A 24,786-nucleotide genomic window follows, 5' to 3' on the forward strand; every position below is an offset into this window, starting at 1 on the left:
CTAAAAGTGAAGCGAAGCGAACGAGCGACGTGTATTTTCCATAAATTTAGATTAATATACTTAAGGATTACTTACCATCTTCCGTCTTAACATGTTTCTACTTACTGTACGTATTGGGGATTTCTTATTATAGTGATCTTAAAGTTATTTCTCGTTAGTACGTAATTTTGTGGGCTTCTTTAAAGGTTAAGCGCTGTGAGGCACCATGGAAGACTCCAGCAAATTTCAACAGATGCAAGATGAAATGTCCAGGTAACGAGAAAATTATATTACCTATATATACATTTATTTGTGTATAAAGTACTCTCATTGACCATGATGGATAATAATTAAAATGTAGTAAGTGTAATTTTTTCAAGACTGTTGGCTCTGTCTACCTGGAAGTGATATAGACATTATTTAATTGTTCTCAATGCATTACTCCAAAATACAAGATTTCACACAATTACAGGTTCGAGGCGGAGATCTCCGGCGGCGAGATACCCGGCATGATGCGGCCCGTGATCGCTGCCGGGACATTCGGCGCGGTACAGCAACAACTTGAGCGGGCGCTGCCTCCGCCGCCGCCCCCGCCCGCCTTGCTGGCGGTGGACGGCATGTTCGGGGCTCGAATGATGTTCCCAAATGTACCGCCTCCGCCGCCGCCACCGTCTATGATGGTGCCAGCTTCGGTATGAGTCTTGTTTTTACCCCCTACAATAAAAGTTGGTTCTCAGTTTGACCTGTATATATGCAATTATGTCACGTTTCATGGAACTTGTGAAACGAGAAATCGAGAACGGAAACAGAACGGATTTTGTGGTGTTTTTCAGTAGTGTTACTTATAATGTTGTAGAAATTTAACCGACTTTAGAAAAGGAGGATATTGATTGGAGGTAGTTCTCTTGTTACAAAAGTTATTCTCATAATACATAGAGTGGTATGGGTTTAATAAAAGAAATGGGTCTACCATAAACTACATATGTTCCTGTGGTATATAGGATTAATTGTTTTGTAGGAATTTAAAAGGAAACATCTTGCTTTATTCATGTTGGAAGAAGAAGGCATGTTTAAAGCTCATGCAATGTTCTCAATGTACTGCTACCACCATCTATGATGTTACCTACTTCTATGACTATAACTTTGTTGCACCAAAAAATATGTACATAGGGCGGACTTAATGCCGTTTTGGCATTCTCTACCAGTCTACCAGCTGACCAAACCAATAACTGTAAGTTGGTGGTGTGATAAAGACGGTATGACTATTTTGACTCATTAGAGAGTATGGTATGGTATTTGACAGAGAAATAACGACTAGTGTTCCTGTCAGTAGAGATGACTTAACATAATAACAGGATACAACACACTCTACACAACAAACATTGTGCTCATTTTGGTAAGGCTCTGTTTCAGCATTCCGCTCATATTGTGCTTGCTTTCGTAAGGCTTTGCTCTACATATACTAAGACATAGGGTACCTTTCATTCTGGCAAAAACTTTGGTTTCTGTGAGATTTGCAAAAAATTATTATTTAGCACCACATACAACATGTGAAATATCAAGAAGATTAGAATAGAATAATTTTATCATATAAATCTAATTATATGTACCACCGCTTTCGAAGCGCATGTTTAAACGAAGCGGCAGAACAAACTACACTGCAGCATTTGTATCACCGGACGTCTATTAGATAACGCGTGAAGAGGTAACAATCAAATTTACATTCGCATTTATTTATTAGTTTGTATAGGAAGGGAATGAGAATCGTTTGTATGACTACAATACTGTGTTACTTCATTCAAGTTTCAATAATTTCATAATGTGAACTTTATTTTTTTTTTATTGCAGGTACAGCGTCTCCGGCCGGAAGGTTACCCGGGGCCGGGCATGCCGTACATGCGGCCCGCCATGCCGGGCCCCCAGCTCATACCGCCACCGCCGCCTAAACCGCAACCGGTCATACTGTCCGCGGCGCCCAAATTATACAAACAACCTAAAGACGACGAGGAGAAGAAAGAGAAACGTGAGAAGAGAAAACGGGTAAGAAATTTTGAATTCAGATTTAAATTGGTGTATTTTTTTTGTGTGCGCCGTGTGGTTCCTGGCACCAATAGAAAAAAGAATGGGACCATTCCATCTCTTTCCCATGGATGTCGTGATAGGCGACTAGGTAAGCATATCAACTTGGGATTCTTCTTTTAGGCGATGGGCTAGCAACTTGTGACTATTTGGCAAAATCACTTTATATGGCAAAACAACGTTTGCCGGGACAGCTAGTAGGTTATAAAAGCATTTCAATGATGCACATATTCAGTAGTGCTTAATATCAAACTACTAGGCTTGTTTTTTTTTTATTTTTAGTTTTTTTTTGTTATTACGCTGTCGAGATTTTGTGACTTACAATAACTTCTTGTACATTGAGTACCTAGGTACTTTTACAAATATTTTAGTCTTATGTATAACTTATATTGTCGAATAATTTTAATACCTGTATTATTTAAAAATCGTATATATATTGGATTGTTTTTTTTTATAGGTGCTCACAGAGGAAAAGTATTGTGAATTTTCTGACAGGACTCTTTGACTTATTCAACGACATCGAAGACGATCGATGTAATAACGTGATTTATATTTCCCTCGACAGAAGAAGTCCCGCTCTCCCCCGCCGCCGCCGCCGCGCGCCGCGTCCCCCGCCGCCCCCGCGCCGGCCCCCGCCCCCGCGACCCCCGCGGCGCCCCCCGCGCCCGTCATCACGGAGACTGTCGTTCCCAAGGCCAAGAAGGAGAAGAAAAGCAGAAAGGTAAATATATTGCGCTTGTCTGCGATACCCCGGGTTCGAATCCCCCCGGCCAGGGCATGATGAGAAACGAACTTTCTCTGATTGGCCTGCGTCTTGGATGTTTATCTATTTAAGTATTATATTATTAGAATTAGAGCCAGGAAGAAGTTGATAAAGTTAATTATTTATTTTCCTTTTGCTTAACATACTAATAGTGCCGTGTGGTCTAGCACCTAAGACCCCACTCTATATCTTTACGATGGATGTCGTAAAAGGCGGCTAAGAGATAGGCTTTTAAACTCAGGATTCCTGCGTGAGGATTGAATGCGATGGGCTAGCAACCTGTATATAAATCACAATTATATCACTAAGCCAAACAGCTGAACGTGGCCTTTCAATATTTTTAAGACTATTGTCTCTGTCTACACCGCAAGAGCTATAGACGGGACTATATACATACATACATCATGTCTATATCTCTTGCGGGTAGACAGAGCCAATAGTCTTGAAAAGACTGAAGGGCCACATTCAGCTGTTTGGTTTAATGATAGAATTGAGATTCAAATAGTGACAAGTTGCTAGCCCAACGCCTAAAAAAGAATCCCAAGTTTGTAAGCCCTATCCCTTAGTCGCCTTTTACGACATCCATGGAAAACAGACGGAGTGGTCCTATTCTTTTTTGTATTGGTGCCGGGAACCACACTGCACTTTAAATTCATACGTTAACACAAATAGTGTCAGGTTGCTAGCCCATCGTCTAATACAAGTAAACTGGACTATATGTTTGTATGTAACATTTAAAATGTGTTTGTGTATGGCCTCTGTGGCGCAGCGGTAGTACGCTTGTCTGTGTCACCGGAGGTTCCGGGTTCGTATCCCGGCCATGGCATGATGAGAAAAGAACTTTCTCTGATTGGCCTGGGTCTTGGATGTTTATCTATATATATAAGTATTTATTAATAAAGTATCGTTGAGTTAGTATCTCGTAACACAAGTCTCGAACTTACTTCGAGGCTAACTCGATCTGTGTAATTTGTCCCGTATATATCCTACTACTATTATAAAGGCGAAAGTTTGTATGGATGTTTGTTACTCTTTCACGCAAAAACTACTGAACCGATTACCATGAAATTTGGTATGTAGGTAGCTGAAGACCCAGAATAACACATAGGCTACTTTTTATCCCAGAGTTCCCGCGGGATTGATAGGGTTTCCATGCGGACGAAGTCGCGGGCGGCCTCTAGTTTATTTATATTTATTTATTAAATATTAAATTATTTATTATTATTTATTCTGGAGGTGGTCCGCACGGCCGGCGGGCAGGTGTGGGAGGACGTGTCTCTGCTGGAGTGGCCGGATGATGACTTCCGCATGTTCTGCGGGGACCTGGGCAATGACGTCACCGATGAACTGCTGGTACGTGTTCAAATTGTGCACTCGCTGAACTAATCTACTTGACCATACATACATATGGTCACGTCTATACCCCTTGCGGGTTAGACAGAGCCAACAGTCTTGAAAAGACTGATAGGCCACGTTCAGCTATTTGGCCTAACGATAGAATTGAGATTTAAATAGTGATAGGTTGCTAGCCCAACGCCTAAAAAAGAATTCAAATCTACTTGAAATATCATATACATATACATACATATATATGTATATGTATATATATATGTATATATATATATATATATACAATTAATTATATATATATATAATTAAGGGACTGGAGAAGGTCATTGCGAAAAAGCTGTATACTTTGGTAGGTGGCGCTAAAAAAAATATACTACTAGAAACCGCCCGCGACTTCATCCGCGTGGAAACCATATTATAACTTAACAATCAATACTGTAACTCCGGGTGAAAACAATGCGGTAACTCCGGGATAAAAAGTAGCCTATATGTTATTCTGGGTCTACACACCACCTACATACCAAATTTCATTCGCTCCATCCACATTCATAAGTCTCTTCATGCAAGCGCGTCAGTTTTGGGTACTCTTGACTGAAGATCTTTTGCTAGCAAATCTCAGATTTGGTCAACGCCTTCCCAACTCCAACAGTCCCATTCAGACTTCCTTTGTATAATTGCTTAGTCTGCCTGTTTTCATACATACATACATACAAATAATCAAGATCATATCCCTTGTGAGGTAGACAGAGCCAACAGTCTTAAAAAGACTGAAAGGTCACGTTCAGCTGTTTGGCTTAATGATAGAATTGAGATCCAAATAGTGACAGGTTGCTAAACCTGTCACTATTTGAATCTCAATTCTATATAGGGATTCTTTTTAGGCGAATCTTTTAGTCGCCTTTTACGACATCCATAGGAAATTGATGGAGTGGTCCTATTCATTATTTTTTAATGATGCCAAAAACCATACGGCACTTTTTTTATTCATCCTCAAATTATAATTGAATATTGTTTCAGACCCGTACATTCAGCAAGTACACATCGTTCCAACGAGCCAAAGTGATAAGAGACAAGCGGACTAACAAGAGCAAAGGTTTCGGATTCGTCAGTTTCAAAGACCCCGGGGACTTCATTAAGGCCATGAAGGAGATGGACGGTGAGTGTGGTGGAATTTTAATAATAGCTTTCATTAATTAGTGGTAAACATAAATTCGATTTTTCTACATCAATCTGATGTAGAAAAATTTTTTCAAACGCCTTTCAAGCCTTAGTCAATTCCAAGACTGTTGGCTCTGTCAACCTCGCAAGGGATATAGACGTAATTATGTGTCAGGTAATGAAAGTGTAGCGGGAGCGATGTTTCGGCTCGACCGCCACCAAAGGGAAGATCTTCCGCCAGGCTAGGTGTTATGCCTGGGGAACCGCGGCTCCGACGATGTTATGTCGGAGGTTGTATATATAGCTCCAATCCGTGAAATCTCTGAAATCGCGATTTGGGTTCTTCGCTGCTATTGGCTGAGCGCGTCGATTTCTTCGCGATGATTGACAGTTGTTGTGTGATTTGATGTTGTTGACGAGTGGCGTAGAGATGTCGCCACAAAAGCATTATTATTATAAAATGTGTGTGTTGCTATTACAAGATTCAACTTAACTTTTTTTAACAAAATGTCATAAAATATTTCAGGTCGTTACGTCGGCAGCAGACCAATCAAATTGCGCAAGAGTTCGTGGAAGAACCGCTCATTGGACGTGGTGAGGAAGAAAGAGAAGGAGCGTGCGGCCCTGCTCTCTCTACTGATGTCGCACAACAAGAGCTGACAGCAGACTGTGTAAATATATATTTGATTTTAAAAAAAACAGATATCACTTTGATATCGATATTTTGTGAATTTAATATTTTGTAATTATTTTCAAATGTGAATTTGAAAAACTGTATTATTTTTTCAAAAAAAAAATTTAATAGAACCACTCATTCTCTTTCCCATGGATGTTGTAAAAGGCGAGTAAGGGATAGGCTTATAAACTTGGGATTTTTCTTTTAGGCGACAGGCTAGCAATCTGTCACTATTTGAATCTCAATTCTATCATCATGCCAAAAAGCTGAACGTGACTTATCAGGTTCTTCAAGACTGTTGGCTCTGTCTACCCCGTAAGGGATATAGACGTGACTATATGTATGTATGTGTATTATTTTGATAACTGTAAGTATGCGTTCGAATACTGAATATTAATCTGGTACTGTAATTTTTATGATATCGATATTCTGTAATATCAGTGTTTCTCTTATATTGGTACCGTGTTAAATGAAAAGTCGGTATTAGTTTTGTAAATATTATAGTATTTAGTTATAAGTTTCAATGTAAGTTTCGCTTTTAGAAGAAAATGTTTCAAAATTGTATGTGATTTGTACCATTGATAATACTATATTGTAGACTAGGTATTGCCCGCGACTTCGTTCTTCGTAAAGTTCACTGAAAAAGCTGATCCCCCGTATTGCTCCTAAGAGGGGTGGGGGGAAGAATTTTTGTTTATTAGTTTTTTAATTGGATCAAGCCTAACTGATATCTGAGAGAACTGCATTCAAATCTAAGCAATAGGTTTCGCGTTTTGCGCGTACATACATACAGATAGAAATTATAAAAATCATAATTTTGGTTTGGTTCTGCTGGTTATATAAAGATCCCCCATAGCTTTCAAGTACAGATATCTGTCAGTTAATATTTTATTATATGTATGGATAGAATTTGTATTGTCATACCACCAACCAATAACAGCCGGGTATTTTGTAACTGTGTTTTGATTGGCCGATTATCGTTGGGAATTTTTTAAATTGATTAAATGAAACCAATGCTTTCAAAAAATATTTAATGAGATTTTCTGTACTTAATAATATACATTTGTGTCATTGCAAGAATGAGGATACAACAGGGACAATGTTTAAATTTTACCTCCCTCATTGTGCAGTGGTTAAAATGTCAGTGGGCGTATTGGAGGTCCAAGGTTCGTTTTTATTGATGATATTTGTTTGCGGTTGTGTGTGTTTTTTTTTCAATTATTTATTTTTGCGCATCTTCTCATGAGATTTGAAGACATATTTAGCTATGAAATTGTCTTTATTTTTATATAGAAAAATGGACCCTGTTATATCCTCTTAAGACTTAATTTCTTTGGCTCCAATTCTGTCTTCAGTCGATTTAGCTTTAATAAATAATTTAAAGAATAATTTATACCTATTTATCTATAGTGAGCTTACTCATGTATACAACCTATTACAAAAATGGTTTAAATTTGTCATCACCGTAGCCTTACATAGAAAATGCAATTATGATGTACCTTACAAGGAAACAATAATTTGTAGCAATGATGAAATGTCATTAAATAAAATTTATGAAAGATTTAATTTCTTTTTGTTAAAAATTCCTATCTAACATTAAAATGTGGTTAAAACCTTTAATATTTATTCAGTAAGTAGGTGGTAAAGAAGCCCGATTTGTATGCAATAGAAAACATTTACCTTCGAAAATCATTTCTAACGTCAGAAATTTACAAACCCCGTCCATACAACCTTGGAAAAAATATGAAAAAAGGTAACACGTGTCCACTTTCAATTGACATCCTTTGGCATCAATTGATTGATTGAACAGCACAGAAACTTAGCCACCTTCAACAACTGGTAACATTTTGCCTGCATTATGTATCTACGTAATTGTTTAATTCGTTACCTATAAAATTTACCTAAAATCATTATTTTTAAAGTTTATTGCTCAATGTTTAAATAAATCTGACAAAGGCAAAGATTACAGTTCAGACAGCTTATTACTAATGTCGGGCACATAATAAGGTAAAACATTACATTGATCATCATGCAGAGCGATGTTCTCGCACTTATTACGTCTGCGCGCGCGCAGCCTCATTACCAATTCGGCCGCCTGCGCACCGCTGGCAACGGTCGCCCTCGCCCTCCGCTAAGAAATATTCTTTAGCAAGATAATTTAAATCTTATGTTGGCCATACAAAACTGAATAAAGCAAAAGTTTAATTGGGTTCAGAGAATGACTAAATCTATTGGGCCCACAATTGTGAGTTTAATCATCATGTAGGGCGTTGTCGTCGGGCGCGTTGACCCTGCGCGCGCGCAGCCGCACGAGCGGGCGCGGCCGCTTGCGCACGGGCGGCGCGCTGGCGGCGGCCGCGTACTGCTCGTCCAGGCAGCAGCGGCGGTCGCCCTCCGCCGCGTTAGATGTGTCCGGGCAGAATGGAGGCGTGTAGTCTTCCACGCAGTATGCGCCTGATGCTCTGTCAGAAAGTAATTTATACTAGTTGAGGGCAAGGTTTACTCGTGTTGTTGTTGACGGCTACTTTAAAGTTTCATTATTAAATTAATATTTACATACATACATACATACATAAAATCACGCCTCTTTCCCGGAGGGGTAGGCAGAGACTACCTCTTTCCACTTGCCACGATCTCTGCATACTTCTTTCGCTTCGTCCACATTCATAACTCTCTTCATACAAGCTCGGCGGTTTCGGGTACTTTTGACCTGACCCTTTACCAGGACGTCCTTAATTTGATCAAGATACGTTCGTCTAGGTCTTCCCACTCCGACCTTTCCCTCCACACTCTCCTTGTATATCTGCTTAGTCAACCTGCTTTCATTCATCCTCTCCACATGACCGAACCATCTTAACATACCCTTTTCTATTCCTGTAACTACATCTTCTTTCACATCACAACATTCCCTTATCACGCTGTTCCTTATCCTGTCACTCAATTTCACACCCATCATACTCCTTAACGCTCTCATTTCCACTGCATTTATTCTGCTTTCATGCTTCTTTTGCCATACCCAACTTTCACTCCCATACATTAATGTCGGGACCAACACGCCCCTGTGCACAGCCAGTCGAGCCTTTTTGGATAGTTTCTGACTGCTCATAAAGGCATGCAAAGCTCCATTCACCATGTTCCCCGCGTTCACTCTCCTTTCAATATCACTATCATACTTGCCATCTGATGTAAACTTTGATCCTAGATATACAAACTCTTTCACTTGCTCCACTTTTTCTCCTCCAATCAAAATATTACATGCTGTCATTTCTTTCTCCATTTCAAAAACCAGTGTTTTAGTTTTACTTACGTTCACTTTCATTCCTTTCTCTTTTAAAGCTTCATGCATACAGTTTACCATCTCCTGTAACTCCTCCGCTGATGACGCCAGTATAACCTGATCGTCGGCATAGAGCAGACATTTGACGAGTAACTCATTCATCCTTAATCCACTTTTAGACTCTTTCAAATCTGTCAAACAGCTATCCATAAATAGGTTGAACAGCCACGGTGACGCAACACATCCTTGCCTAATGCCTTTCTCAATCTTAAACCACTCAGTGTGCGCTCCGTTTATCCTGACACAAGCACTCGAATCCTCATATAAGGATTTCAGTGCTCGTATTAAGAGACTGCTCACCCCATGCATAGAAAGTGCTGACCACAATTCATTCCTCTCAACTCTGTCATAGGCCTTTTCCAGATCTACGAATGTGCAATAGACTTTTTGACTCTTGGCCAAAAACTTTTCGGCTATGCACCGCAAGGAAAAGACCTGATCAGTACATCCCATTCCCTCTCGAAATCCCGCTTGAGCATCCCATATTTTGTCATCAGTTTCATTCCTGACTCTATTAATCAATACCTTAGCATACAATTTGCCGACGACGCTAAGCAGGCTTATACCACGATAATTTTTGCAGTCCAGCTGTGACCCTTTTCCTTTGTAAAGTGGCACGATAACAGCCTTACACCAATCTTTTGGTACTCGGCCGCTTCTCCAACACAAATTGAAAAGGCAGTACAACTGACTAGCTACTACGCCTTTTCCTGCTTTAAGCATCTCGACCGACACTCTATCACACCCAGCAGCCTTTCCCGCTTTCATACTCTTAAGTGCTTCCACAATTTCGAACATTTCAATTTCGCCTTCCATCTCATTCTCATTAATATTTCCCCTTCTTAATTTTCTTTCGGTTGTCAAAATTCGTCTCGGCTGTATTTTGGAGCTCTAATAATTCAAAATTTTTATTCATTATTATATTGGGCCACTTCATATCACTTAAAAATTGTAACATATCTTATGGTTTCACTTACATTCTATTAGCACCTTGTGTTTTTAAGATCTGTTACAATGGGAGTGACGTGTCTTAAAGACAAAAGTCCCATATTAAAATAAAGAAATTTAAAACAAGTGCGACTCACGTCATGGGCGCGGGCTGGCCGAGCGGCACGGGCAGCACGGCGGCGCGCGCGGGCGGCACTCGCACGGAGCAGCGCCGCCCGCACGGCGTGGCCGCCCGCGCGCGGAACAGGCTCTCCGCCTGGTAGCAAATGGACCAGATGTGGCTGCAGAGCGCCTCGTCTGCAGGAATAACACGTCCGAATAGTATCTATTGCGGTAACAGGAGTACAGTACTACCACTTAATAAGTTACACCTATGTAACCTGCGCAGAAATCAATTTTTGTCATTGCGCGAAAATATCTCATCATAGTGCGCCATTTATTGGCTAATTGCGTACGCGCCATGTCTGGAGTTCGCAGGAGCGCCACGCCGTCGCGGCGTCGCGGTAGACGGTAATGAGCGAGATACACGACTCCTGTTGTTTTTGGAATTAAAATCCTATGTAGTAGCAATAAGTTCGTTATTTCACTAATGTTTTCATTCGGCCAGATTCGGCGGTCGGTTGTACTATTCTGCGCCGTCGAACAATGCCTATGTAACTTATAAAAGTGGTAGACCTGTACCTTCGTGATGTACCAGTAAATAATCTTTGCACATAGAACACGTAGTATATTACCTACTCAGCGAGGTTAACCCATTTCTCACAACTTATATACCTAAGCTGTTGATTAATCTTAAGCATCATACTCGTAAACGGACTGTTGTTCACCCTTGCCTCAATTTTGTATGTGATCCTCTTATTGTCAGGTTGGCTGGAAGAGATCCCAATTAGGGATAAGCCCGCCTTTGTACTGTACTGTTTTATCTATTTATATTTCAGAGTGAATCGCTTCATTGAGAATGGAAAATCACAAGCTCAGTCCGACAGAATCCACGTAGACTTCAGCTATTAATTTCATACCCTTGCATTGAAATTGGTTATTTCAACTCACTAGGCGTGTCCTCGCAAAATGGCTGGCTGCGACCGCCATTGAGACAGAAGTCCGCATGCCCAAGTCTGGACGCCTCTCCATAGCGGCCGGCGTTGGTGTGTAGCACGTGGACTGCGCGTGCGTCGCCCGGGTCTAAGCGCAGCGCCGGCGCAGAACGGATCAATGGCCGGGCAGGGTCTAGACCTAAAATGTCACAAATTTAAATCTAAAAATCCAAGAGAACATACAATCACGTCGGGTAGACAGAGCCAACAGTCTTGAAAAGACTGAAAGGCCACGTTCAGCTGTTTGGCTTAACGATAGCATTGAGATTCAAATAGTGACAGATTGTTAGCCCATCGCCTAAAAAAGAATCCCAAGTTTATAACCAATCCCTTAGTAGCCTTTTACGACATCTATGGGAAAGAGATGGTGTAGTCCTATTCTTTTTTCTATTGTTGCCGGGAACCACACGGAATCCAAGAGAACTACATAATTAAAAAACTTTCGATTATACCAGTATTTATCAACATATACGTAGTTAGTTGGAAAAGTTTAAATTAAGTGACAAAAGCTTCGATCAACTATAAACAACGTAAAAGTTGTTTATAGTACGTCAATGGACAAAAGAGAAAATTTTGCGGGCAAGTAATATAAGTACTTGTATTGGTATAAGGTCACTAAATCAGATTACTTACCGCTCATGACGTACCTTATCTCCTCATCATGTACCTAATGTATCTGTCATAAAGAATGTATACCCACCCTTGCTTAAAAGAACAAACTATGTTACGTCATTATTAAAACCTTGAACAACACTGTTTCCTAGTCAGGTGCACGGTCAAATAAAACTACCCAAAACCCAGATGAAGACAAAATTCAAAATTTTTGTTCATTATTATAGGATTCTTCATATCTATCGCTTAATAATTGTCAAAACGTTTGGTTTAACAACATTGGTTGAAGTCCAAAACAAACATACCAATGATCCTATTCAGTCTAAAAGACAAGAAGTTGGCCATGATGCCACAGAGATGCGCTCCAAGGGAGTGGCCCACGCAAGTCAGCCTGTCAGGGCGGAGGCCCGCGCGCCGCAGCGACCCTAGGGCTTCGGCCGCGCACCGCGCCACCGGCCGGAGGTTGTGGACGGCTGCGACGTAGCACGGAGGCTGGCAGAGCGCCCCCCAGTCCAGCATGAAGACGTTGTAACCGCCGCGGCGGAGGTAGGCTGGTGACAACAACACATTTTGAGGCCCAATTCAATAAAAAAAATTGGTACATACATAGGTACATATATATGGTCACGTCTATGTCCCTTGCGGGGTAGACAGAGCCAACAGTCTTGAAAAGACTGAATGGCCACGTTCAGCTATTTGGCTAAATGATAGAATTGAGATTAAAATAGTGACAGGTTGCTAGCCCAACGCCTAAAATAGAATCCCAAGTTTGTAAGCTTATCCCTTAGTCGTCTTTTACGAAATCCATGGGAAAGAGATGGAGTGGTCCTATTCTTTTTTGTATTGGTGCCGGGAACCACACGGTACAAAAAATTGATTTTCATACATTAATTACAATCACTGCTTATGAATGAAGATACAATATTGTAGGCAACCTACTTACTTTATTTATATTTAATTATTTATTCTACTAATATTATTAAATGCGAAAGTTTGTGAGTATGTCAGTATGGATGTTTGTTACTCTTTCACAAAAAAACTACTGAACCGATTACGATGAAATTTGGTAGGTATGTAGTAGTTTTCCCGGAGTTCCCGCGGGCTTAATAGGGTTTCCATGCGGACGAAGTCGCGGGTGGCCTCTAGTTGTATATATTATTATTCATTTACTGCCTACAATATGTACCCTTTTGGGTATTGTAATTTTTCTTGCTCGCCTTAAATACATACATCACGTCTATATCTCTTACCGCGTAGTCAGAGCCAATGGTCATAACATAACATTCGAACTAGTATTAACATTCTTCCGTAGAAAAGAAGTAATTTAAGCTGGTGAAGAATAGAAAAGTTTAAACTACTAATTAAAAAGAATTCAATATTTCAGTGCGGCGGCTTTTTCGTATAGGCGTTTTCTAGAAAAGATTATGGAAATTCACACGGCAGCGACGCTCCGGGCATCAGCTAGTTGCTTAATCAAGGTGTCGCGAGGTCACTGACCCCGCCACCATTCAGAGAAAGCCGAGTGCACAATGCATACGAGTGCAACATTCCCAACACTGCAATTTACAGGATTTACCTTGCTCCTTCACTTTCACTCTGACAAGATTTCATCGTTTTATGAGATGGAGCAACTTTCACTAGGAAAATAGGAAAACATAACTGGTTTAACATGCATAGTGATAATTTTAACTGATAATTATTAAATGTAAATAAATATCTGACCATATTGTAAAAGGAAAATTATTGTTCTCGCCCATATTTTTGTTAAAGTATTTAAAGTATTTTTACTTTATTATATAGGTTTAACAAATAATAATTAGGAAATTATCTCAAATTAAAACTAAAACTTTATAAAAAAGAAAATTATTTTTACTTATTTTTAGTTTATCATTTTTACTTATATTTAAATCGGGGTCGCTTTGCCGTTTCAAATCAAGTGGCAAATAAAAAGATCTGTGGAAAAGATGCAGGTAATCTCTGCCTACCTCTCCGGGCAAGAGGCATGATTTTGTGTATTAAGAGGTAGTATTTAACCTCTCTAAATACTGCCGTGTGTAAGTGCCGTGTGGTTCCCGGCACCAGTACAAAAAAACAAAATAGGCGATGGGCTAGCAACCTGTCACTATTTAAATCTCAATTCTATCATTAAGCCAAATAGCTGTGCGTGGCCTATCAGACTTTTCAAGACTGTTGGCTCTGTCTATCCCACAAGGGATATAGACGTGACCATATGTATGTATGTATGTATTAAGTATCTCTAAATACTACTTGCTAAACATACTTATTCATTGTGGAATATCTGTAGCGACTTAAAAAATCTATTTACCATCTCTCAGCACAGTGATAGGCAGAGTGTCATCCCCGCCAGCGTACCCGTGGATGATCAGCACTGTCTCGTGCGCCGGCTCCCAGCCGCTCTGACGCAGCCAATCCTCGCTTGATAGGTCCACCTGAAACGTCATTTTTCAAGGTTTATCAATATTTTATTTTCTCAAGCTTGACTTGTCCTATCAGTCTTTTCGAGACTGTCGGCTCTGTCCACCCGGTAAGGGATGAAGAGGTGTATGTATCTAATAACATATTACAAAAGCTTTTACGTCTGTCTATCCCGGACGGCATAAAGATGTTATTTGTATGCGATTGTTTATGTATATTTTACATACCTATATACATATAATCACGTTATTAACCCTAGTGGGGAAGACAGAGCCAATTGATCAGATTAGATCAGATTGGAAAGAAAGGCCACGTTCAGCTGAACAGGTTGCTAGCCCGTCGCCTTAAAAAGAATCCCAAATTTATAAGCCTATCTCTTAGTCGCCTTTTACGACATCTATAGTAAAGATATGGAGTAATCCTATTCTTTTTAATATTGGTTCCGGGAACCACACGGCACTTACTCAATACATACAAAACCATAAATCAAGGTGGGCAATGTCTGTCATTTCCCGCGCAATCTTTTGTTCCGTTTAGTGTCAGTAGCACCGTTATTAACTGTTGCAACTCGACGCATCGTCACAAATTATGAAAAACTAGAGGCCGCCCGCGACTTCGTCCGCATGGAAACCCTATCAATCCCGCGGGAACTCTGGGATAAAAAGTAGCCTATGTGTTATTCTGGGTCTTCAGCTACCTACATACCAAATTTCATGGTAATCGGTTCAGTAGTTTTTGCGTGAAAGAGTAACAAACATCCATACAAACTTTCGCCTTTATAATAGTAGTAGGATACTGCCGTAGTCATAAATACACAGTTACTTAATTTAGATGTTCTAAATATTCAGTAACTAATTTGGAAAGGTAGTGGCTATTTCGTTTTGTTGATATCATAAATACATATAGTCACGTCTATTCTCTTGCGGGGTAGAGAGAGCAGTTTCGAAAAGACTGAATGGCCACGTTCATCGTTCACGTATGGCTTCATTTATATGTATATTGGTGATATTTATATTGTATAGTGCTATCAGGTGAAGAGTACCTACTCTGAATTGATGAGTTTGCATGAAGAGAGAATGTGAATGAAGCGAATGAAGTATGCAAGGATCGTGGCAATTAGAATGATATAGTCTGTCACTCCTCTGACAATTGTATATTATTTGCCTTCTGGAAAGATTAATTGCATGTTTTTATGTAGATACATTTTATGTACATATCGTCTTTTTAAGAAAAGGCTCTGTCTACCACACAAGGGTTATAGACGTGACTATATGTATGTACGTATAACATATGGTGTCGCAGATCTTATCCCTCACTTGTTGGTTATGGTTTTTAAAGAAATGTAGATATATACTTAAGTACTTACATATTTTTTATTATATTTATTACATACATATACATATATATTATTACATATTTAAATACAATTTAAAAAAAAAGTGTAACTAGGCATTGTAGCCAGGAAAATTAAACTCGTGAAATTGACATTATTTTAAAGATTTATTTTGTAACTCGGCTGGATATTATATGCCTGTTGAACTGAGGCTCCGACTATGTGTATATTATGTATCTTGTATGTATTTATGCATTTTTTTGTAATGTATGTATTTTTCACTATGCATGTGCACTTTATCGCACGCGTATAGATATCGCCACAAAATAAATAAATTAATCCTTAGAAACTACACTATTACAACGCTTTGGCCATGTAGAGATTGTTGCGTAGTGCTATCACATATCCTCTGGGTTTGTGTGTTTATGGCTTTATTCGTGTTATTTTTTCATCATTCTACCATCAATTTTGGGACATCCTTCTAAGCTAAGAAGTGGGTTATTAATTCAAAGGTTAGTTAGTAAGTGAGTCGCGTCTCGGGCCCCGGCGAGGACGGCTAGCGGTATTTCGGACGCATTCCTATCATCACAGTTAAATTTTACATTTTCATATGCGGCAAAAGCGAAATTTTAGGTCGCATTCATAACGTGTCGAATCCTTGGCATTGCAAATGTAATTACCTACAACATACCTACCCAACTTGCATGAAGAGAGTTATGAATGTGGATGAAGCGAAGGAAGTATGCAGAGATCGTGGCAAGTGGAAAGAGGTAGTCTCTGCCTACCCCTCCGGGAAAGAGGCGTGATTTTATGTATGTATGTATACCTACCCAGTTTGACAAAATACATACGCAAGTAGGTATGTTCGTGTATCACGCCTTTTTAACAGACTACCGGCTTTCTCCAAACAGGACAAATCGCTTTTCAGTGGCTAGTTAGAAATTATTTCGCTTCATCCACATTTATAAAACTGTCTTCACGCAAGATATTATTGACATGACGTTTTGCCTGAACGTCTCCGATGTCCAGGTAAGTTCGTCTGGGCCTTCTCCTTCGAAAGTTCCTTTTTACACTTTTCTTGTATATTTGTTTAAACTATACTAATATTATAAAGTTTTCATTTCTTTTTCACTTTCACTGCTTTTTCTTCATTACCATACAAGCATAGGAGCTGGCTAGCTTAGCCACGCTAATCTATACCTACTAATATTATAAAGCTGAAGAGTTTGTTTGTTTGAACGCGCTAATCTCAAGAACTACTGGTCCGATTTGAAAAATTATTTTTGAGTCGAATAGACCATTTATCGATGAAGGCTTAAGGCTATACATATAACATCAACCTGCAACTATTAGAAGCGTAGAAATAATGGAAAATCTGAAAAATACGGGGAAAAGTATTCATTCTTGAGGACTTCAATGATGCCCAAAATAACTATAACGCGGACGAAGTCGCAGGCACAGCTAGTTTGGAATATGATAATAATAAACTTCCTATTTCCTAACTGGTATCAAATGTAAAGTTATAATTATTCTGTCGAGATGTTGGCAAAGTGCGCAGTCGCGTGAGAATTGTTCAAACAATGCTTCTTACACGCAAACATTAACATTTTTACCATTAATAATGAGTATTAGTTACTACAAACAATGTGTTTGAGTTACTATAGCGTAATAGCAAATACGATATTTGACAGTTTGCACGGATGACCAACGTTTACATTAAAGTACCTACGTATCCGTGTTCGACAAGTAATCGTAAAATTAAATCTCAATTCCATCCTTTCAGTCATTTCAAGACTGTTTGCTCTGCCTAACTCGTAAGGAATAAAGATGTGACTATAAATATGTACCTATGTATGTATCCAAATTAATCGACACGCTCCTCATCACAGAATTACATTTTATTAAATTAACACAAATAAATAGCGGCTGGTATTTAACTTAATCCTTACAAGTTTCCACATAAATAAGTAACTCGATTTGTATCAGAATGAATTGATGGACTCTGATTTGTTTTTGTATAATAAAAGAATAAAGAAACAATTTCCAATTATCCCATTATTTGTACTTTTTATCGAAATTATTCCAACTTAAGTTTTATGGGGAGCCCCGTAGTATGGTACCCGTTACTAACGCGCGAAAAACTATCGCTATCCCATTTCAAGTCATAATGAGAAGCGAAAAACTATCGCTATCCCATTTCAAGTCATAATGAGAAGCGAAAAACTATCGCTATCCCATTTCACGTCATAATGAGAAGCGAAAAACTATCGCTATCCCATTTCACGTCATAATGAGAAGCGAAGGTGCGATAGTTTCTCGCGCGTAGGTACCATTGCTACGGAAACAGATTCAGCGACTCAAAATGTGGACTGACTCAAAAATGTTTTAAACAAATACTCACAAGTTTTTTCTCGGGCTGGGCCTCCGTGTATAAATTCAGGAAGACGTCGGGGTCTGGACACGGCTCCCGGTCCCTCTTCCAGATACAGTCCTCAAACGACACGTTGGTGAAGTTGTCGCTGTGGAGCAGCAAAGCCTCTTTGATTGGATTCCGCTGGGCAAGCGTGTCTGGGGAAATCAACAATTAAATAAATAAATAAATATGTACGGGACAAATTACACTGATTGAGTCAGCCTCGAAGTAAGTTCGAGACTTGTGTTACGAGATACTAACTCAACGATACTATATTTTATAATAAATACTTATATAGATAAACATCCAAGACCCAGGCCAATCGGGGAAAGTTCTTTTCTCATCATGCCCTGGCCGGGATTCGAACCCGGGACCCCCGGTGTCACAGACAAGCGCACTACCGCTGCGCCACAGAGGCCGTCAATTATAAGCTAAACATTTGTTTGATTTAAAAAAAATTGTATTGGATCCATGATCCGAGCCGTGTTAGGTTTTTAGAAATAACCCAATTGCCGTGCGGGTTTGAAGCGCTTACGCATGTTAAGCATCCCCGGCTGTGGTCAGCACTTAGATGGGTGAACTCAGGCGGCACACTATTCTCTCGGGCTCCGGAAATGTGTTCCTGGCTGTCATCACTAGAAGGCAGTTGTAAAGCCATGCTGAATGCCTTTAGGTGGCCCAAAAATCTGACACCAAGGTTGGCAACTTATAGACAGACATACATAATAATCACCTCTTTATGCCTGTTCTGTAGACAGCGCCTATAGGGATAGGTTGCTAGCCCATTGCCTAATAGAAGAATCCAAAGTTTATAAGACCTATCCTTACAACATCTAATGGAAGAAGTGCCGGAAACCACACGACAGAATCGGTTGTTTGCCATTATTTTGATGCTTCTGCGTTTTAAGGCGCTACATTCAGATGACATGTACCTCGATGCGGGCGAGAGGCTCACCCCGCGCGGGGCTCACCCCCGACCAGCTTGCCCCGCTAGATCGCCGCGCACCGTAGCCGCTGGCGCGTGACCTCACGTAACCCGAATAAAGTTTGCGAATGCAATGGAGTCCGCATCAGAATATTTTATTGTTTTTGATACAATAAAATAATTTTACAAAAAAACATACATATATTAAATTACATTATAAGCAATGATATAGTTGCGGATGTATGCAAAAATTTTGTATAAAATGAATAAGTTTGTAATGGTTTTAAAAAAACTACTCGTAATTACTTATTCGATTTCGTTCAATCAAAGGTAATTTACATTACTATGTACCTAAAAATATATGATATACATTACTATGTATATCATATATTTTTAGGGTTCCGTAGCCAAATGGCTACGGAACCTATGGTTTTCTATATATGGTTTTCTATCTTGGGTTGTCGTTGATGTCGGCGTCGGAATAATGCCATGACTATCTAAGTCCATAATATCAACTGTCGACTCCACACCATCCGCACTTCTCTGTTCGGACATTGTCAACGACGATATCGGAGACAATTTGTTTTTCCTAAAAATTAATAACAATCAAATAATGGGATAATGATTGTGATCGTGCCAAATGAAGAAAGCGAAGAAAAGTAAACCCTGCGACGTCTTGCAGCTGAGGAGGTACCCTGAATAATACAGTTACCTAGGAGTAAGTAGGGTGATTGCGCTGGTTTTCGTCCAATTAGCGGAGTTGCTAGCTTTCAGACGTAAAAATAATATGATAAAGTATCCTAATTAAAATAGCTCATATTTGTTTATATACCTCATATAGTCTATTTTTGATAAAAATTAAGAAACTTTTAATTATAACTACATTGTTTTTTATATAAATAATTAAATGTTAAATGGCAGATTTCACTAGTTTTCGTCCAAAAAATTTGGTTTTCGCCCTGGTGTGATCTAGTTTCCGTCCAGTATGTAAAAAAGATTAAAAGTGCAATGTTAAATAAAAACTGTCTTTATAATCTTTTATTTAATCAACAAAAATATTAATTCTTCAGCAGTAGATTTCCTGCTTTTTTATTTCCCCGAATCCATCTATAACAATTAATTTCAAAGTTTAGTACCTACTAGAAAAACCTGTACGAATTAACAAGAAAATGTGTTAGAAGTAGATTCCACACTATTATGGACGAAAACTAATACAAAAAAAATTGCTGTTTAGTTTTCGTCCATGCCATTTAAACATTTTTTTAAACAAGCAATACTGAGAAATTATTGGACGTTAACTAAATATCTTGTCAAATAGCCAATAAAGTTCATATCTAAAGAAAACACATATTTTTTTATAGGTCTGAAAAAGTAAAATGAACATTCCAAATATTTAGCTTGCTGTTTTAGTTTCCGTCCACGTGGACGGATACCAAATAATTGGTAAAATTGGCATGTCAGTATTCGTCCGCAAACTTTTACTAAGATTACTACAAAAACATTGTAAAATAACCTTAACATAATGTTAGTTATACTCTTAAATATCCTTACATGCCAAAATATTACCCAATCTATGTGAAATAATCATAAAACCCACCACGGAGTGTTCCTGCACCAGCTATTTTTTTTGTATCGGCAATGACGTCTACGAAACATGAACACATGCTGGCCACTGAGTTTAATTTTTTCGAAGTTTTTACTTGACAAATTGGATTTTGTGGTTGTTAGAACTGTTGCTTAAGTATGAAGGATCGTGACAAGTTGCAACATGCGTGCATAGGTGTGTTTATATTCTTATTATATGCGTTTAAAAGTGAAATGGACGAAAAGTAGAACTGGACGCCAAACCAGCGCAATTACCCTACCTATAGAAAAAGACAGAACAATCATCCAGTAAAAAGTACTGTTTCCGTAGGCAAAGACCAGGGCAACAACTAGTGACAGTATAACCGACGGCGGCGGAGCTGTTGTTTGTTGTTGTTTTATCTATCTATCTACCTACTGCCGCCCCGCCACAAGCCGGTATCAAATGAAATATTTTTCACCTTCAGTGTTTGCGGAGAAAATCTCAGTAGGCATATATATGTCTATCTATTAGTAAGTGTAATTAGTACCCACCATATAATTGTCCCATATGGGAAGCTCTTCCAAGTTTTTTTTTAACATGCTAACATGACGTAAAATTATACACCTATTTACACTAAACGAAACAAATAAACTGTATTAAAAACTAAACTAAACTATCTATAATATATTTCAGAAAGTACCAAAAAAAAAAAAGGTATCAAAATCCACGATCCTAAATACCTACGTAATATCACCCCGGCCGAGACGGAAAAGCGACGCGTAAGATTCAGAGATCAAAGACACAATTCATTAAGCTGAGCTGACAATTATGTACAGAAATAAATTCAAACAAAATGAATGTGGGAAATTAAATACTTCGCAGAATATTTTTCAACGACGCTCGGAGCGACTGGCACAGGTCCTACGTCCGAGAATGTGATCCGCGGAGTGAAGGCACGCTTACAAAGGATAGCGCTTTATTCCGTCCGGTCGTGTAGGAATGAGACAGAGATAAAGTGTCAACACTCTACTGTCCAGTACTATTGTCGCAACAATTTTAATTCCTGTTTTCATCTATTTAGTTTAATGACGTCTAAACAAAACATCCAATCGAAATTTCATCTTCCAGAAGTTATTATTTTTTAATGATCTTCATTTTGGTACAAAATTCAAATTTTAAATCCTTATAGTTTGAGATAAATAATCGAAATCTAGACTTGTGTTCCTGAATTTTTTTGATCGAGGATTTTTATTCCAATCGTGTTTTCATCTTCCACAAATATAATTGAATATATTTACTTTCATATCCTAAAATATTGAAACGATGCAAGTTATATTTTATGAGAAAAAACCAAGTGAAAATGACCCAAAATCTATGATGTATCGCCTTAATATTCCATGAAATCTCAAGCAAAATATTCAAAGCATTGCAAAAAAATTTGAGCTACGAATTTTTACAGAAATTAATGAGAATACGAGTATAGTAGAAATTACGTGCACACCGCATGCCGATCCACAAATGCAGTGACAATGTTCGAGAGACTTCCAGATTCGGAAACTGGGAAGTTGCGGTCAATTTATCTATTAGGTATCTACATAAGTATGTAACTACGTAATAGATAAATTTTCTGCAACATTATAGGTACGTACATAATGTTTTATCATTGACTTCAGTGATTTGAATAAAGTTGTATATATACAAAGTTTAATTTTTTTTTCAATATATTTTTCATAACATTGATAATTATGATTTATTTATTTTAAAAATATTATATTGTGTCGAAATTTGATAATTTGCTGAGGGCCAAAAAGCAAGTGTACACGCGTACCCACTTACTTTCTATTATATTAGGAAGTATCTATAAGCTTGTATTAAAAAAAAAGCCCTAGAAAATTTTCTATACTTTTTTCCTAAATATTATTAGACAACTCGGAAGTGAAATGTAAATAAAATCGACGTGTTCGTTTGCGAATAGATTTCACGACGAAACGTATAAATAATTCCAGTCACAAAATGAATTTCTACGGTCGGTGGAAAGCTACACGGTGAGTTACAAGTTTATTAGGTTACTACAAGTTTATTTGGTTACATAATTCTGTTTTTATATACATATAGAAAATTTGCATTGAAAATGCCTATAAAACATAGGTTTACTGTACACCAAAGTTTTATACACGAGCATTTAATACAGTAATTGCAGTACAAAGGTGCTAACTTATTTCTATAGAAATCTCATGAAAGGAGAGATGAAAGAGTAGGTATGGCGTGTGCATATAAATTATTATTTACTTAGCGTAGTTATCATTATGATTCTTCAATATCCTATGTCTTTAACAAATTTTATCGTGAAAAAGGTAAATGTTTATCTTTGTAGGTAGTATTATACTGAATTTAATTCATGAGCGAAGATTTCGTCAATACAAAACTGACTAATTGACGAAGCTTCAATGAGAAAATTGGAAATTTCGATAAAAAAATTAATGAACCAAAATGAGTCTTTAATTATTTTTGGTGCTATAAAGTAGGTAAAAATTAAGAAAAATGTGTTTCTCAGGAAGCTGTACTTTTTGCAAAAACTCAGAATAGTAAAAAAATATTGCATTTCTGCATTACGTGATTATCAAAATAATAATAACCATTTTTTTTAAATTATTAGACACTAGTCCGCTTGTTAAACATTTTACATGCATAAAGTTTAATTAAATAAATTATGACAATTGCGGACGAAAATTGTATTATACCTACAAGGGAGGCTTTACTAATTAATGAATCAGAGCAATAACTGAGAATTAAAGTATTTATATCTAATCAATAATACAATAAACAATTATACATTTCTGCAAAAAAATGTCATGCAATTCGGAAGAAGATTATTTATTTCTACAAAGGTTATTATTCTAATAAAGATTCGAAACCTTCGAATCTTTATTAGTATGAATTTAAAGTAAAAAAAATCCTAAAATAAAAATTAAATTAAATTAATATTAAACACACGTGATTTCCACAGAAACAATTATACATTCTTGCGAAAAATGTCATGCAACTACAACCGACTATCTTTTTAACTACAATTAAAACAAGGGAGGTTTTGCAACGTACCGTATGCAAGCAGCGCAGCCGCGGCCGCCAGTATGTGCGCATACGCAGGCGCCATCGTCGCTCACTGCGGGTGGACTGATGGACGAAACGAACGCGAAAATATAAAGGAGGGAAACTGATAGTGTAGTGGAGTGATAGCAAACGTTTTATACTAGAGCCTTCCTTCTTTCTGCCAAAGATTTTTATCGTCTTAAATCAATTTAAATATATAAAAGAACATGACTGACTTTTTAATAGACATATCAATGTTCAGGCCTTATCGTTCGGTCTAGATTTGAAATTTCTTACTCCGTTGAAATTAAATATCATTAGGCGGGTGGAGTCGCGGGTTATAAGCGTAAAAAAAGGATAGGACCACTCCATCTCGTTCCCATGGATGTTGTAAAAGGCGACTAAGGGATAGGCTTATTAACTTGGGATTCCTTTTTTAGCGACGGGCTAGCAACCTGTCACTATTTGAATCTTAATTCTATAATTAAGCCAAATAGCTGAACGTGGCTTAGGTTTTAGTTCTGTCAACCCTGCCAGAGATATTTAGTTCTGTCAACCCTGCCAGAGATATAGACGTGATTACATGAATTAATGAATGAAATGTGTATAAGCTACTACGTTTTAGAGCCCCGTTGGATAACCACAGCATTTTCATGACTGTTGGCTCTGTCCACCTCGCAAGGGATATAGACTTGACTATATGTATGTATGTCTGTATGTATATCAACAGTTTGTATCACTTGTTGGAAACTTAGTTACAACCCCTGTATTTTGTAGCATAACAATAGGGACGCAAAACGTATCTCATCTCTTATCTTTTATTGTTCTCTATGCAAGATAAAAGATATACTTACATACGTATCAATTGCCATTTGACCTAATGTGCCTTTCACCTTCAGCGAATGAATGGGTTCAAATTTACAAAACTGCTAATACATTAAACACGTACGTTGTATTATCTTGATGTCACTTTACTATAGATAAAAATTACTTTTACGCGTTTACGCTCCATGACGAGATTTAGAA

At 38.2% G+C, this 24,786-nt stretch overlaps 2 protein-coding genes across 3 annotated transcripts; one reads left to right on the top strand and one right to left on the bottom strand.

Annotated features, from left to right (window-relative positions):
* Window positions 1–7,061, top strand: LOC106132830 (RNA-binding protein 42). 2 transcript variants are annotated; one of them, XM_060947854.1, is made up of 8 exons: window positions 1–106; window positions 186–252; window positions 452–671; window positions 1,828–2,019; window positions 2,624–2,779; window positions 4,058–4,174; window positions 5,189–5,327; window positions 5,856–7,061. In XM_060947854.1, the coding sequence occupies exons 2-8, from the start codon at window positions 206–208 to the stop codon at window positions 5,987–5,989; spliced, it is 1,005 nt and encodes a 334-aa protein (XP_060803837.1). In that variant the 5' UTR covers window positions 1–106; window positions 186–205; the 3' UTR covers window positions 5,990–7,061. The 2 variants fall into 2 exon arrangements, with proteins under 2 accessions (XP_060803837.1, XP_013187822.1); XM_013332368.2 differs by having other exon boundaries at window positions 7–252.
* On the bottom strand, window positions 6,978–24,724 carry LOC106132817 (pancreatic lipase-related protein 2). Its single transcript, XM_060947853.1, has 8 exons — window positions 24,710–24,724; window positions 23,770–23,844; window positions 18,167–18,333; window positions 14,323–14,446; window positions 12,302–12,547; window positions 11,341–11,523; window positions 10,428–10,587; window positions 6,978–8,467 (listed from the first exon to the last, which is right to left on the bottom strand). The coding sequence occupies exons 2-8, from the start codon at window positions 23,822–23,824 to the stop codon at window positions 8,257–8,259; spliced, it is 1,146 nt and encodes a 381-aa protein (XP_060803836.1). The 5' UTR covers window positions 23,825–23,844; window positions 24,710–24,724; the 3' UTR covers window positions 6,978–8,256.
* Between the last annotated feature and the right edge of the window lie 62 nt (window positions 24,725–24,786).

Source organism: Amyelois transitella, chromosome 14 (genome assembly GCF_032362555.1).
Source record: "Amyelois transitella isolate CPQ chromosome 14, ilAmyTran1.1, whole genome shotgun sequence".
Classification (NCBI taxonomy): Eukaryota; Metazoa; Arthropoda; class Insecta; order Lepidoptera; family Pyralidae; genus Amyelois; species Amyelois transitella.